Raw genomic sequence first — 17,397 nt, 5'->3', positions numbered from 1 at the left:
TGTTTTGCTATGGCAGCTCAAGCAGACTAAGATACCATATGACCCAGAAATTCTACTCTTCTGTTATCTACCCAAAGTAAGTGAAATATATGTCTACACAAAAACAAATATTCATAGCAGCATTATTTATTAACTAAAAAGCAGAAACAACCCACACTGGTGAATGGATAAATAAAATGTATATTCAGACAATGGAATATTATTTGGCAATGAAAAGGAATGAAGTACTGACACATACTATAAGATGGAGGAACTTTGAAAACTTTATGCTAAGTGAAAGATGCAAGGCACAAAAGACCACATGTTGTATGGTTCCATGCTATGAAATGTGCGGAAGAGGCAAACCTGTAGAGAAACACCATAGATTAGGGGTGACCTAAGCCTGGAGTTGGTGATAGGCAGAGACTTTAAATGGGCACAGTGTCTTTTTGGAGTAATGGAATGTTCTGAAATTAGACAGTGGTGATGGTTGCACAAGTCCGTTATAGTAACAGTGATGGAATTCTTCACCTAATAAGGATGAAATTTATGGCATATAAATCATACTTCAATAAAGCTTTAAAAAATTGACAGTTTAAAGCAAAAACAAAAGTAATGTGGAGTTTATAAGAGAAGTAAAATGTATCACAATAATAGCACAAAGACTGGGAGAGAGAGAAATGGAACTATACTGTACTAAGTTTTTTTTTTAAGATTGGCACCTGATCTAACTTCTGTTGTCAATCTTTTTTTTTCCCCCCTTCTTCTTCCCCCCCCCCCCAGTACATAGTTGTATATTCTAGTTGCAAGTCCTTCTAGTTGTGCTATGTGGGCCGCCGCCTCCGCGTGGCCTGATGAGCGGTGCTAGGCCCATGCCTAGGGGATAAACCAGCGAAACCCTGGGCTGCCAAAGCAGAGCACGTGAACTTAACCACTCAGCCGTGGGGCCAGCCCCTGTTCTAAGCTTCTTATACCATAATTGAAGTTGAATAATATTTATCTTTTCACTCTGAAGGGTTAAAGATACATACTATAAACCACTAAAATAACAAGAGTTGTAGCTAATAGGGGCCGGCCCAGTGGCGCAGCGGTCAAGTGCGCACGTTCCGCTTCGGCGGCCTGGGGTTCGTCAGTTCGGATCCCGGGTGCGGACACGGCACTGCGTGGCAAGCCGTGCTGTGGTAGGCATCCCACATATAAAGCAGAGGAAGATGGGCACGGATGTTAGCTCAGGGCCCATCTTCCTCAGCAAAAAGAAGAGGATGGGCAACAGATGTTAGCTTATGGCTAATCTTCCTCAAAAAAAAAAAAAGTTATAGCTAATAAGCCAACAAGAGATTAAGTGGAATCTATCGATATTCAATCAAAAGGAGGCAGAAGAGAGGCCGACCCTGTGGCCAAGTCGTTAAGTTTGCGTGCTCCGCTTTGGCGGCCCTGAGTTTTGCCAGAGCAGATCCTGGGTGCGGACCTAGCACTACTTATCAGGCCATGCTGAGGAGGCGTCCCACATAGTACAGCCAGAGGGGCCTGCAACTGGAATGTGCAGCTATGTACTGGGGGGCTTTGGGCAGAAGAAGAAAAAAGTAAAATAAAAATAAGATTGGTAACAGATGTTAGCTCAGGTGCCAATCTTTAAAAAAAAAGGAGGCAGAAGACATAAAGAACAGATGGAACAAATAGCAAGACAGTAAATTTAAATCTAACCATATCAATAATCACATTAAACCTAAATGGTCTAAGTCCAATTAAAAGGCAGAAATTACCAGATTGCTTATAAGAAAACAAGACCCATATAATATGCTGCCTACAAGAAACCCACCTTACCACAACTAGAAGGACCCACAACAAAGAATATACAACTATGTACCAGGGGGCTTTGGGGAGAAAAAGGAAAAAAATAAAATCTTTAAAAACAGAAACCCACCTTAAATATAAAGACAATTAGGATAAAAATATAGAGATGGAAAATGATGTACCATGCTAAGATTAATCAGAAGAAACCAGAGTGGCTATGTTAATATCTGATGAAGATTTCAAAGCTAAGAATATTACCACGGATACAGAGTCATTCCCTAAGGACAAAGGGGTCCGTTCCTCAAGAGGACATAAACGTGTGTGTACCTAATAATAGTGCGTCACACAGATGAAGCAAAAAGTGGAAGAACTGCAAGGAGAAATAGACAAATCCAGAATTCGAACTGGAGATTTCAGTGACTTTCTCTCAATAATTGAGCAAGTAGACAGAATAAGTAAATCAGCAAGGACATGGACTTGAACATTACCAACTAACTTTACCTAATTATTTACAGAACACTCCATCCAATGGCAGTATACATATTTCTTCTGAGTACACATGAAACATGTACCGAGATGGCCCATTATTCTGGACCATAAAGGTCAGCAAAAATCATACACAGTACTTTCTCTGACCACAATAAAATTAAATGACAGAATATCTCCGCAAAATCCTCCAAAATTCAGCAACTAACATACTTCTAAATAATCCATGCATCAAAGAAGAAATCAAAAGAAAACTTAGAAAATATTTTGAACTAATTAAAAAGGAAAACAAATTTATGAAATAATGACTAAAGAGGGAATAGCACTAAATGCACGCATTAGGGAGAAAAAAAAGGCAGTCTGAAATCAGTGACTTCAGCTCCCACATTAAGAAATTTAAAAGTGAAGAGCAAAATAAACCCAAAGCAAGCAGATGAAAGGAAGAAAGATCAGAGTGGAAATCAATGAAATAGAATACAAAACAAAACAAAAAAAAAGCTGGCTCTTTGAGATCAACAAAATTGGCCAACGTCTAACAGACTGATCAAGAAAAAATGAGAAAAGACACAAATTAAAATAACTAATATCAGGAGTGAGAGAGATGACATCACTAGATTCTGCAGATATTAAAAGAATAATAAGGGAATATTATGAACAAATTTATGCCCAAAAATTCAGCAACTTAGATGAAATGGACAAATTCCTTGGAAGATACAAATTCCCAAAGCTATTCAAGAAAAAATAACCCGAATAGCCCTTTACTTATTAAAGAAATTATAGTTTAAAACCTCCCCACAGAGAAAATTCCTGGCCCAGATGACTTCATTGGTGAATTCTACCAATCCTTTAAGAAAGATATAATGTTAATCCTTCATAAACTGGTCCAGAAAATGGAGAATAAAGGGATATGTCACAACAACAAGGCCAACAGTAACCCAATACCAAAACTACACAAATACAATTCATGAAAAAAAGTCAAAACACCTGCAGACCAATATAAAGGCTCCTCAACATAGATGAAAAACTTTTTTTAATTAATTAATTTTTTTTCTTGAGGAAGATTAGCCCTGAGCCAACATCTGCCACCAATCCTCCTCTTTTTGCTGAGGAAGACTGGCCCTGAGCTAACATCCATGCCCATCTTCCTCTACTTTATACATGGGATGCCTACCACAGCATGGCTTGACAAGCGGTGCGTAGGTCCACACCCTGGATCCGAACTGGCGAACCCCAGGCCGCTGAAGCAGAATGTGTGAACTTAACCACTGTGCCACTGGGCTGGCCCCCGAAACACAATTTTAGCAAATCAAATTGAATAATAGCTAGAAAGGATAAATAAGTCACAACCAAATGAGGTTTATTCTGGAAATGGGAGGTTGGTTTAATACTTGAAAATCAATCAGTGTAATTCACCATATCAACAGACTAAAAAAGAAAAACTATATGATCATCTTAATAAATGCAGAAAAAGCATCTGACAAAATCCAATATCCATTCTTGATAAAACTCTCAGAATATTGGTAATATTCCTCCACCTGATGAAAAGCATCAATGAAAAACCTACAGCTAACATCATACCTAATGGTGACAGAATGAATGCTTTCCCTCGAAGACCGGGAACAAGGCAATGATGTCCACCCTTGCCAATTCTGTTCAATATTGTAGTAGCCGTCTAGCCAGTTCAATCAGGCAAGAAAAAGAAAAAAGCATCTAGATTGGAAAGGAAAAGTAAAACTGTCTATATTCACAGACAACATGATCATCTATGTAGAAAATGCAGTGGAATCTACAAGAAAGCCACTATAATAAGTGAGGTTAGCAAGGCTGCAAGTTACATCAAAATACAAAAATCAACTGTATTTCTATGTAATAGCAACAATCAGAAATTGAAATTTAAAAAGGAATACTATGTACAATAGAATAAAAAAAAACGAAATACTAGGAGTCAATCTACCAAAAGATTTGCAAGACCTATACATTGAAATTTACAAAACACTGCTGAGAGAAATTAAAGAAGACTTAAGTAAATGGAGAGATACAGCATGTTCGTGGATCTGAAAACTCAATATTATTAAGATGTCAATTCTTCCCAAATTGATCAACAGATTTAACACAATCCCAATCAAAATACCAATGGTGAATATTTTCGTACAAATTGGCAAGCTGATTTTAAAGTTCATATGGAAATGCAAAGGCTTAGAATAGCCGAAACAATTTTGAAAAAGAACAAAAAAGTTGAGAACTTACATCAGTTAACCTCAAGATTTATAAAGCTACAATAATGAGGACAGGGCAGTATGGGATCAAGACAGAGATCATAGAACATAACACAAAGTCCAGACTAGGCCCCCACACATATTGTCAATTGATTTTCAACAGAAGTGCAAAGAAGATTCAGTGGAGAAAAGATGGTCTTTTCAATAAATGGTTCCAGAATGTTTGGATGTCCATGTGCAAAAAAAAAAAATTACCTTGTATCTGTACTTCATACCATTTTCAAATAACTCAAAAACGGATCATGCACCTAAATGTAAAACTTAAAACTAGAAAAACTTCTACCAGAACACAGAAGAAAATCTTTGTGACCTTGGGTTAAGCGAAGATTTCTCAGTTACAATACCAAAAAAAGTAAAAATTACCAAATTGACCTTATCAAAATTAAAAATTTCTCCTCTTCAAAAGACTGTTAAGACTGCAAAGATGAGCCATAGACGGGGAGAAAAATCTTTGCAAAGCATGTAACTGATTAAAAACTTGTATCCAGAAACTCTCAAAGCTCAGTAATAAGAAAGCAACTAAACAATTAAAAATGGGTAAAGATTTGAACAGACCCTTCACCCATGAAGACACACAGATGGCAGATAAGAACATTAAAAGATGTTCAACCTCATCAGTCGTTAGAAAAACGCACATTAAAACCAGGAGATACTGCCACACACATTAGATATCTAAAATTAAAAAGCCTGCCCACACCAATACTGACAACAACATAGAGCAATGGAACTCCTCGACACAGCTGGCGAGAATGCATATTGTCCAACACCTCAGAAAACGATCTGGCAGTTTCTCAAAGATACAGCTACCACATGAACCACGCCGAGGAATGAAAGCATACGTCCATACAAAGATTGATACACGAATGTTCATGGCAGCTTTATTTGTGATAACCAAAAACTGGAAACAACCAAATGTACATCAACAGAGGAGCAGATCAGCAAATGGTGGTAGATCCATGCAGTGGAATACTACTTATCAATAAAAAAGAATGAACTGTTGATACGTGCAACAACATAAATGAGTCCCAAAATAAATAACGCTGAGTGAAATAAGCCAGACATACTGCATGATTCTATTTATAGAAAATTCTAGAGAATGCCAACTAATCTATAGTGACAGCAGATCAGTGGTTGCCTTGGCATGGGGGGGGGACATGGAGGAGCAGTTGGGAGGAATTACAAAGTAGCACAAGAAGACCTGGGGCTGAGGGACATTTTCATTATCTTAATTATGGTGATGGTTTCTCAAGTATATGCATATGTAAAAATGTATCAAATTGGACACTTTAAATGCAATTTATAGTATATCAATTATACCTCAGTAAAGCTGTTTTTAAAAAACCTATAATTAAGTTTGTATATGAAAAGGATTAAGATGCATGACAAGATAGATTTGACATTTGAAATTAATGGAATTGTTTTTCTAGAACCTTTCCATTCTTGAAACAAAAACAAATGCGCTTTCTTTCAGACACCAGTGAAAGGCTTACTGTGTCAGTCCTGGAATTGGCGTCTAAATGTTTTTCAATTAGATTCTAAACGGGAGGAAATGCAGGAGTGGAGATGGGAAAGCCAGGTCCAGATGAGAACCCCAGGCCCACAGCTTCCTTCCTGCTGGACCTTGGGGATTTACTTCACTCTAAGATTCAGTGTCCCCGTTGGTCAAATTGGGACGATGTCCCTTGTGGGTTTATTTTGAGGTTTAGCTCTAATATCTGTGAAAGACCTAGCACAACAGCTGCCACACAATAGGTGCTCAATAAACAGTATCTTTCTTATCTGCTATGTTTTCGTCACGTACCAGCGCTAAGGTACATAACTGGCTCTCCAGCAAAGCAGGGAAAATCCAGAATCCTAACCACGAAAGCTGGCTGCTGTACAGCAGGAGAGCGCTGCTCAGAATCGGAAGTTCTGATTTCTCCCTCAGAGCTCGCCTCTGCTCTTCGCTGGAAAATGAAAGTAGCAACGAAAGAAGGTAGGGAAGTCTGGAGAAAACCCACTTGTCTAAGCCCTACTGATCAATCTGATGGGAAGGAGGACAAGAAAAGTTCCTATTCTCAGCATCTACCAGTGTCTTGAAGGAAATGTTCATGGATAACAGCTCGGCCTCTCCTTATGGCCTAGACAAACCACAGGGCCTATTTCCAGAAAGCTAAGAACACGATTCAACACAGGCACAGTTCCCTTCGCCACGTGTCTTCAACCTGGGAAAGAGAGCAGGCTCCTGACTCTACAGGTTAGAAACGGGAAGGCAAAGCGCTTCCTGAGACCATGTGACAAATCTGAGGGACAGTGGGTCCCAGGCCCACTTCTACCCAGTGCAGCTGTCGCCAGACAAGAGCACCCTGAAAAGCGGCCTTGAGGGAACCCCCACCTCTGAACCAGGGTCATTCTTCTTACCTGAGTCTAGTTGCGTTGTTCTAGCTCTCTTCAGTTTTCCAAGTGGTTTATACTTTGGCTCAATGCTTTGGGAAGAGCGGCATAAAGGCTTTAAGCTGAAATGAACATGAATACTTTATTCTTCCTGTTGGCAAAGCTGCTGGAGTGTAAGCGTTCTTTACAGAGATTATAAAAACTTGACCATGGGGGAAATCACATAACTACTTTTAAAAACAGAAAAGCAATGTTTAGTAATTAAAACTCACTTCAATATAATAAACTGGTAAATGTAAGCACTTAAATACAAGGTGGTGGGTATCTGTCTAGTAGTAGGATTGAGGGAAAGCGAAGCTTGTATCTCTGCTCTTGCACTGCAGAAAAGCAGGTCCCTGTCCTAAAACACTGTCAAGGAAAACGCTGACACCCTCTGGCACTCAGGGAACACAGGCCGGCCAGCTGCGTCTCCTTCCCTGTTGAATGGGGGTTACTGCTCTCTTGCAAGAACCTCACCAATTTGATCTCTTCATTCTAGAGGCTGAAAGGTAAGACACAGTGAAGGTAAAATATGAAAGGGCACAGAAATAAGATTTGAGGGTCTCCTGCCCTTTTTCGAGGGCCTCACTGCCAACTGCAGAATGCCAGATTCCCAGCAGCCTTTAGGATTATATCTAACACACCCGCTTGAAGAAAGCCTTTATGCTCCCAACCAGAAACGTAATTACAGCCACATCCATTTTACGTCCTTGCCCCTGTTCTCAGGCCCAAAACTATTCTCTGGATCCATCCCGTTCAACAACCCAAGTTCCACAAGGAGTAACTACTTACCTTTCTATAACTTTATCCCTAGTTGTGCCCACTGGCAGGACATTTGGATATGCATTCACAGGACAGATGTAGCTCAAGAAATCTTTAATCTAGAAGGAGGAACATACAAAGCACCAATTATCTGTAGGGTGAAAAATGTGGGTGTTAGAGAAGCAGCTAAAGGGAGGCCAGGGGAAGGAGATGCAGAACTCGCTCCCGGCTGTGGTTCTCAGGGCCGGCTGCACACAGGGTCCCCTCTTAGGAAAAAGACACCCAATGCTCAGGCCCCGCCCCCCGAGATCCTTTTAACACTGAGCACAGTGGGGCCAGGGAGTCAGTACATCGTTCTTCATGGGATTCTGCTCCACAGGAAGGGCTGAGGATCACTGATGAATGGGATTCAAGGATTCTGTAGTTCTTTCAATGACATTAGCCTCCTTGTCTTAGAAGGTGAGCCAGATTTAACAAATCCCCTTCCAGTAAGTTAGAATTTAACTGAGTATTTAATCCATACAAGAACTCAAGGTCTTAAGAGTTGCATTTCTCTCCTCGGACAAATAATTGCCAGCAATACCAAGTGCACTGCATCTTCAAGCTTCCTTGATTTGTTTGAATGGTTTATTCCGATCTAAACAAGGACAATCATGCATTACCTTGATTTTCTGCAAAGCTCAGAATGCTAAACAGAGGAACTCTGTCACTATTCCTCAAGACATCTCTACAACCCAGGTGGCATCAGCTTTGTCACTTATTAGGTCTTGGTGAGCTTGTGATCTTGGTCACGTTACCTAAGTCTCTAAGTCTTAGATTCTTCATCTGAAAGTACAAACGAGATAATGCACGTGAAGTGCCTAGCCTGGTACCCGGCCCATGGTTAAAGAGCCAAGAAAGTCATCCATTACGAAGTGGGTCATGGTAGCACGAAGATTTTTATTCCTTTCTGCAAAGGGGGAGACTGAGGCACAAAGTAATTCTTAGTACCTGCCTTTTTCAAATAAAGGACCAAATCAAAAGGGGAAGGAACCCAGGAATTATCAATAATCCATATTAAAATAAAATGGCGCCCTTAATTAAGATGGGAAGAGACAGGAAGACCCATTCTTCAGATATTTTTCATAAACAATTTCTTTTGTACTTTCAGGGCAGGCATGCAAATAGAAACCACTATTTACCTGACCACAACCTATATGATTTGCATAATCCACCCAAAGTTGAGGCTGGGAGGAATCTGAGGCTTTTGAAGGGAATCGGGATAAAGAAAGTAAGGTCCAGCCTGTACCATAAAAGACTCACTTCTTCCACTCGGAGGTGAAGCGGCCACAGGGAGAAGAGAGACACCCAATAGACGGGCAGCTTCTCTCACTTGTGTGAGCCGACGCCCTTTCGTCAAAGGCCCGCCTTAGAACAATTCATTAACACAGTCACTTCTGGTTATTCGCAGTAGTTACCTTCCATAAAGTCACCTCAACACTGAATCAGTGAACACGGAACTACTGCTCCCAGGGGAAGCACAGGCTTCCTGGGCACCCCGCTCACAGCATCTTTGTCAACCGATCAATACATGACTTTGTTCTATGTGCGTTTCTATTTAAAGACATCTTATTTAATATATATCGTTGATTCATTGATAGCGAACTCCCAGCCAGCAGCATGATAACTCAGGCCTCAACAAGTTTCTCAAACACATGTATTTTCTCCATAAGGCAAATCCCAGCCTTCTTGTCCTTAGGAACACAGCACTTCAGCACCACGCTTGGGGGCTGTTTTAAACAGTAAAATCACTGACAAGGAGCACAAAAATATGAAAAATGCGGCACTAAATAGACCGCGAAAAGGACAACTTGAGGATACAAGAATATGAGAGCTGAACACGAAGGCAGGGCGCCCCCTCGCTCGACCGGAGCTGGGAATGCACAGGTCGGGCGACTCAGTTTCCACCGCCCTGCTGTGCACATCTGCGAACGACCACAAAGCGCCGCTAGCGCTGGCTCTGGGGTTACAAATCCTAGCGAGAAGGCAAATTTGTAAACAAGGAATCCACGCATAATGACGATCAACTGTATGCAGAAAAAAACCGAAAGGAAATTTAAAGCTACTATTTACATTTTGAAGTGTAGTCCAATGAGTGTAATACAGAGGACGCAGGCCTATTAATTCCAGCAGTTTTCAGGAGAGCCTCTCTGTCTCACCAGACGCTCTGAAGGACGGTGACTAAGTAGAGCGGGGAGTAACGCCACCACGGGCGGGCGCCGCACCACCGCTCATCTAAGGAGGCTGCGGCGAGAGGCCAGCCAGCCGCTTCCTCGGACTCAAGAAGCCGGGAAGTGGCTCCTTATTGGGAGGTAGTCTTATAAAATCCCAGGAAGGTTTGTGCTTCCCAACTTGGCAGCTGACTACATGGAAGAAGAGAAATAAGACAGGAAGATTTTGACTGAAAAACTGGAACAAGCCCACCCTTTTTCCCGGTTAGACGCCCTCCCTGTGGCTGAGACAGAAAGGACACTCGTCCACTAGGGGATCACCAGGAAGGGACCCTGACGCTGAGCCAGATGCCAACCCACGGGACACATCACCAGGAAGGGGCTCTGAAACAACCTAAGATTCAGGATAAACTGACGAAGAAAACATTAACTAAATTATACCATCAAAATGAACTACTTCCACGCTGCTCTCAGATAACCTATTTGTACCTGAAAGTTAAGGTCAGTTATTTAATAGAGATGTCACTGTGGTACTTTGATAATATGATTAAAAATCATTTACAATACTATGGCTGACTTGATAAGAATGCCAATGCCTGGAGCTCTGGAAGATTCCACCTGTTCAAATCATTAACACATCCACGGTTCACTGTTTCAGAGCTATAGAGCTATATCCACGTGTTCCAAATACAGAAATAACAGTCATGTGGGAAATGGATTTTTATGTGCAGAAATGGAAAAACTAAAATTATATATGACAAAGTATCATAAAAAGTCTGCTTTTATATTGCTTTTTCTCCAATACTTGAGATTACTGAATCTCTGTACTTGTAAGATGCTAGCATTTACTTTGGAAATGTATGAGCATTTTGCAAAAAAATTACACACATCAAGTTCCCATTCTAGTAGGTCAATTTCGTCTATAAAAAGTACCAGAATGAAACTATTTTAAGCCCTCTTTCTACTCTACTATATCTTTCTTAAGCACACAGTCTGCATCTCAATCATCTTTCTTCTTCCCCACTACTGAATTGAATATTCAGGACTATTTTTTAAATGGCTTTCAGTGCAATCAAATTTTGGAAGAGCCATGAATCTGGACAGTACCTTAAGGCTGCCTATAATGAGATTTTACCTGTAGTAATCCTTAGAAGAGTTAGAATTCTTTTATGATGGGTGAACAGAACAACTGAAGTGGGGAAGTTAAAGCATATTTAGGAAGCAAGATGGGAAGAAAAGCTTAATCATACATATTCTTCAATGTTTAGGCTGAAAACAGGTGATAATAGCAATTTCCTTTGTACTTAGTAAATATAGCTCATCCATTTAGATATTTTCCTTGTATTTCTTCAGGAAAAGCCTCAACAAATCTTAAGCAATAGAAAAAGAGATGCCCCTGGAAGCCAAGGGCACTGTCGTCTATACCATGAAGGCTGCCAGGCATTGGCAATCGGGTTCCGAGTACATGAAGTCCTCTTACCTCACTGTAGGAGGAGTGAAAAGAAAAACAAGCTCTGTACGAACTCTCTCCAGTCCTAAGGGGAAATGGAAAAACAAAATTCAAAGGTCACTTATCAAAACTAAGCTAAGTCCCAAATTTTGAGCCTTCCCATTTAGGCTATTCCAGTATGAAATCACCCTACAATCACGAAGTTCTTCCTCGGACAGAAAGGAACTCTTTCTAGAAATATAAATGTCTGCAGACATTCTGAATAGCCAATGTGAAGGGAATGTTGCTGAAATAGGATGATTATGGCACTCCTCTACTGCACCATGGGCTTCTATCCCCTATGACACCAATTCATAACTCCCCACCAAGCAAGACACCCTCAGTCTCCAGCCATCTTATCTGCCTAACTAGAGTGGACCTCAGGGGATGCGGGCTAATGTATTAGCCATTAGCTAGGTTTGGAAGTAGCACCTCTTGAGTTCAAATTTGAGAAGTTATTTTCCACAATTATAATATGTCCTCTTCTTGGGCTTAGGCTAGATTGCATTTAACTGAAATAAATCAGACGATTTACCTCAGAGCCAGATTTCCCTCAAAAGACCTATGACGCTGCTTTCTTACCTCACAATTACATTTGTTTTTCTGCTTCTTTCTCCAAACCACATCGTGGATGGCTTAATGCTGATGGTGTGGAGCGGAATTCTATTTTTGGAAGTGATGCCACACGGTAATTTATTCCACTGAAAATATTCCTCTGCCTGAAAAAGATTTTAAAAATATAGAAAAACAGTTCAACATGTTCAACAAATCTGCTTGGAGGCAGGGTCTCAAAAACAAACGCAGGGACGTTTTCAGACCTGAAAAAAAAGGGACATATGAGGAAACAATCCAAGAACTCCAAATGGAGGAACGTTCTGCAAAACAAATGTCCTGGACTCTTCAAAAATATCAAGGGGATGAAAGAAAAGGAAAAGGCTAGAGACTTGACTGACATCAAGAGAGACTAAAAAGGTCAGATGGGTGCAACACACGATTCTTAGCGAAATCCTGGATGCCCCCACTCCACCTCCACAGGCTACAAAATGCACTACTGGGACACGGGGCAAATGTGAATATGGCCAAGTGTTAACAAACTGAGGAATCCAGATGAAGAGTACACGGCGCTCTTCATGCTAGTCTTACAACTCTACTGTTTTAAAATTTTTCAAAATAAAGTTGGAGAAAAACTAACAAAAGTGTTTTTCAAACGGTGACAAACAATGGGGCTATTTTCCCCAAGACACTAGGTTTGGATGGGAACCCTTCAAAACCATTAGCACTCCATCCAAATGACATGTCACCTGGTGCCTTAGGTGCTGTCCGTGTGAGGCTGCGGGTGACAGAGCTTCACGGTCTGCAGGGTGTGTTCTGTTCACTATTTTGAAGGCCTGTGACCTAAGAAATGTCTTAAGCTGCTAGAAGTAGTTTCAAGGCAAGCAGCCAGGTGGGAAACAACAGGAGCAGGAGTCACAGTTACAAATTAAGCTACTTTGTGGGATGTGAGAAAATTCAGAGCAAAAGAAATTTGCCAATTAAAAGATTTATGGGGCACGGGGCGTGGGGCCTGCAGTGGTCTGAAGTGGAATATTCCATGCTATGGATAAGAATTCTTTTTTTTTTAATTACACTTTATTTTAGGGCTGAGCAACTTTACTTTAGGTTTTTGGCCAAAGGAGCCAATATTACCACCACAATAATTATCTAAATGTATAGACGCAATGTTTACTAAAATAAAAAATTACTCAGCATTTAAATGCTAAGATATTTTAAAATTTAGAAGAAAACTACGATCACACATACCACTGCATTTGAAGATCACTAATTAGTATTAGTGATGTTGAATGACTATATAAATTAAAACGAAAAAAATGTTTAAGGCAAATTCAAAACTTAATACCTGGTACTTAATAACAGAAGAGCATTTAGTAAGGGAGTTCTAGGGTGACGTTAGAAAATGGATTATCATTGAGTTGCAAAGACACTAGCAACATTCATTTGAAACTGGACCAGCAACACGTGTAACTATTTCACAGTTCGAAGCAAAGTTCTAGCTAGATATTTATCTCAAGTGAGCAGAAGAAAAATAAAGTTTATAAATGTACACCTGCCATGAGCCTCAAAAATAGCGATGGATTGTGAATATGTTTTCTTAAATTAAAAGCTCTAACGTATTACTAATTTCATTAAAAATATATCATTCATTACAAATAAGCATGTATCAAATGTGTATGAATAGATTTCACTAAAAACCTATGAGTATCGGAGTCTATTTAATAAGCATGAAATTTACGGTAATGGATACAGCAACGTAGAGTTGCATGACCTTAGGCTCTCAGTCTTAGTTTTTACATTTGTAAAAAGAACCTAGAAACTGGCATTTCTGAGGTTCCTTCTGGACCTAAAATTCTGTTTTTCATGGATCACACAAACAGGAAGAACAACAATGAACTAGGTACCTTTGGATGCCGACACGCATGGATCTGGCTGCGACGGTCTGTCGTGAGATGACGAAGAATGTCAGGCATGTTTCTAAACATGTCGAGTTTGTCCACATGAACCTGAGGAAAATAACATGTATAAGTATATTATTTGAATTGTATTTCCTATAAAAAAATTGTTCAAGCGTAATTATGCAGGGGCAAACCACCCAGTCAGTGAACTAACTTTGTCTTCTTTCTTGAAACCTAGTGTTTGGCTATTTCAATGCACATCAGTATTCTGCCAGGATGTCAACAGGCAAAGGACGCAGATCATATTCCCACCAGCCAGCGTCACTGCCTGCTGCTGGTGGTAATAAAAAATTTTGGATATTCACTTGGTAGATTTCACTGGATCACGTTAATACCATCATTCAGTCCATCAAGAATCATTCAGTTAATATTTATTGTGCACCTACCATATGTCAAGCTTTATTCTAAATATTGGGTATATAGCGGTCAACACAGAAGATGAAGACAATCAAGAATGACTGAGTCTTGAAGACGTTCACACAACATGCCATATAAGGCGGCTGGTAGAGGGGCAGCTGGACTAGGAAGGAGACCAGATCCCCCTTACCACACACCTCTATTGGATTAAAAGGGGGAGGTCAGATGGAGAAAAACAAAAAAAGCCTTAGAATTTTAAGGCTAACACATTTTGAAGAGTTAGAACCAGTGTGTCAGTTTTACTTGAAGCTTCTCTTCTGGGTACCTCAAAGTAAATCACAAGTACCTAAATTGATGTTAGGATTATGAAATGGCACAAAACAGAAGTATTCTCATTTTGAAGTCTGAATCACAAAACGGATTAAAATAATGTCAAATTGCGGTGGTAATTAACACCAAGACAGGTGTTAAAAAGAATCCGATTGTAATAGTTTACGTATCTTGCAACCTGTTCCACTCACAACCCATTTACTAACGACTGACAAGAAGCAACAATGAATTTGCTTTTCTGACCTAAGAAGGAGATAAAAAGGGGTAAATTCTGAGATGGATAGAGAGAGATAGAAACTTTCCTCCTCACAAAAATAAGAAAGCCTGAAAAAGTTGCCAGAGATCATCTCTGAGGTCCTTTAGTCAAAAATCTCACTGCTCTCCTGTTTTAAATTCCTGATCTAAAATTACTCGTCTCCCTTACAAAGGGATTAAGAGAGTGAAGACAGGGCTCGCTCCAGGGTGACTGGCAGACCTGCTCTCCCGCCATCCCCGAAACCCTCCCGGCCCTGGTGTCCTCCTGCACGGCCTCCAGGCCAGGAGCTTCCGGTCTTTTCGATTTCACACACCATTAAAATTTACAAGACAAATTTGGGACTGATAAGTGGTTGCTACCTTTGTCTTTTTCCAAGAGAAGAAAAAAAAATAGTGGAAAGTATAGAAAAGTGTGTGTCCATGTGCATACACAGCCTGTTAGCACTATGATTTAATTTAAAAGGCCATTTTACACCAAAAAACGTAGGAAAGACGATCTCAGAATGAAAGTGAATCCTTTTCAAAATGGAGAATCGGCAACTTTACACCAAGAAATTTGGAGAGAAGGACTTAAGGCAGGAAGAAATTAAGGAAAGGAAGACTTAGGAAGTAAAGACTTCAGGAGGGAGGGTGGGAGAAATTTTCTAAATTCCTAACACTGAAAAACTAGATCTTTTTTATTTTACTAAACTACATTGTATAGAATTAAATTCTTGGCTCCAGTTTGTTAGCAGGGGGATCTACATGAAAAGATACAAAACGAAGTAGAACTTAAATGTCAAATTAGTTCCAGCACTTCATTTTGTTCAGAGTTGTTACCAAAAATCCATCTTCTCTTAGGGGAAAGGAGCAGAAGCCACACGCTCCGTGTCAGCCACTCACGCACACTCTGGGCTGTGCTGCTCAGGGTCCTGAGGGGCCAGCACTGAACCAGCTGGAAGGGCAGGTGAAAACTCCCTCCCAGCACGATCTGATATGGACCCACTGTGGAGGCTCAGTGCCTCACACTTTTGACCATGACCCACAGTAAGAAATAAATTTTCCACAGCAAGTCAGTACCCATATACATACACATATGTATACGTGTGTGCTTGAGTCCCAACAGAAATTTTCATATAACGCAATCATTCTGACTGCAAGCAACACGCTCAGATATTTTCTAGCTTAAATTTATTTTCAATGCTGGTCACAATCACTAAATACATTTCACAACCCACAGTTTTGAAAAAATCCTTCCTCTGTGGGACATTTCACCCAAGGGCTCTCCTTAAGCCATTTGGGCCACTGTCCATTTCTCCCACGAGGAAGTGAATAAACAAAGATGCCATGACCTCAGAGGGGCCACCAACCTGTGCTACACACATGTTTGGATAGGGGGCCTCTGTCTGTTACTGCTTTCGGTTTTGGGGGGTGGGGAGGGTGAGGAAAGGAGAAGTTGGGAGGGTGGAAGGAAAGAGCCGTCACCGTACCTGGACTCCAAATTCTTCACTAAGGTTGGTGAATAGATACTCATACCCGTAAGCGGCTTTGCAGTTCAGCCACACGACATGGTACGGGCTCCGGGTGATCCAGCTGCGGACGAGCTCCACTATTCCGCTCAGACACTCCTCCTGGGCGGGATTTTGAAAGGGTATTTAACACTTTTAAGAACATCACTTGTCCTTTCCATTCCCAACATTCACAGATACTAATGCCAATGGGACAATTAGGATCTGATCTGTTCTCCTATAAACTTCCGACTAGAATATGGCCATGCCCATATGATCACCCCCTTTCTCCAGGGAGGCGTACCCGACTAGGAATTTGATAAAATTTCGGATCGCAGAAAGTCGTATCTAAGTACACACTTTGGATGTCCTTCACTCTGAAAAACAAAACAAAACAAAAATCAGTGCTAATCATCGAATGTGAAATAAAATATGTATAAAGTTTAAACAGCTATTTCACAGGCTGTTCCACTCCATTTGGAATTTTTTGTGTTACATTGACTTTGTTGGGAAATGCTTTCCATACAATAAAATACACAGATTTTGCACATACAGTTCAGTGAATTTTGAGCAATCAGCCTCCAGAATGTTACCATCACCCGTTTCAAGAAGAAAAGTTTGCTTTACCGTTACAAACATTACAATCAAGTTTGATTTCTAATGGAAACAAAGCTTTGTATTGGGGGGGAGCAATAAAACTTTTAAAATGATGCATTCTCAATTTGAGAATTATATAAAGCCGGGTACCTGCCCCCAGAGTGCAGAAGCTCCATTCTGGCAGCTTCTCCTTTTGCCAATCTGAAGTCTCCTGTGTACAAGACGGTTCCGTTATTGCCCTGAAATAAAAACCTGAAAAGGAAATAGATCTCAGTGACTTCTAAGTCTCATACAAAACCTAACAAAGCAAATATATACTAAATCCATAGCAAGTGTTTCCTGCCCAACATAGCCACTCTGACAGAGAGTTCTACGGAATTTCAGGAGCTTTAAACCACACCAGCTACTCAGCTGCCACCTCTCCCCTGGGGTAGGAAAAAATAACACAATGGA

The 17,397-nt window shown here is 40.5% G+C and overlaps 1 protein-coding gene across 7 annotated transcripts in view; it reads right to left on the bottom strand.

The window, feature by feature from the left end:
- The window catches only part of DCLRE1C (DNA cross-link repair 1C), a 35,853-nt gene that overhangs the window by 5,641 nt on the left and 12,815 nt on the right, over positions 1-17,397 (bottom strand). For all 7 annotated transcript variants that reach the window (XM_014855917.3, XM_044761979.2, XM_044761980.2 and 4 more), the window contains 8 exons: positions 17,095-17,196; positions 16,652-16,724; positions 16,330-16,470; positions 13,865-13,966; positions 11,991-12,127; positions 11,400-11,454; positions 7,740-7,828; positions 6,936-7,030 (listed from right to left, as the gene is read on the bottom strand). In XM_014855917.3, the coding sequence (XP_014711403.2) occupies positions 6,936-7,030; positions 7,740-7,828; positions 11,400-11,454; positions 11,991-12,127; positions 13,865-13,966; positions 16,330-16,470; positions 16,652-16,724; positions 17,095-17,196 (794 nt within the window). The remainder of the gene's footprint in view (positions 1-6,935; positions 7,031-7,739; positions 7,829-11,399; positions 11,455-11,990; positions 12,128-13,864; positions 13,967-16,329; positions 16,471-16,651; positions 16,725-17,094; positions 17,197-17,397) is intronic.

Source organism: Equus asinus, chromosome 29, assembly GCF_041296235.1.
Source record: "Equus asinus isolate D_3611 breed Donkey chromosome 29, EquAss-T2T_v2, whole genome shotgun sequence".
Classification (NCBI taxonomy): Eukaryota; Metazoa; Chordata; class Mammalia; order Perissodactyla; family Equidae; genus Equus; species Equus asinus.
Note: the sequence above shows the minus strand (reverse complement) of the source record. Positions and strands in the feature narration are given on the sequence as shown.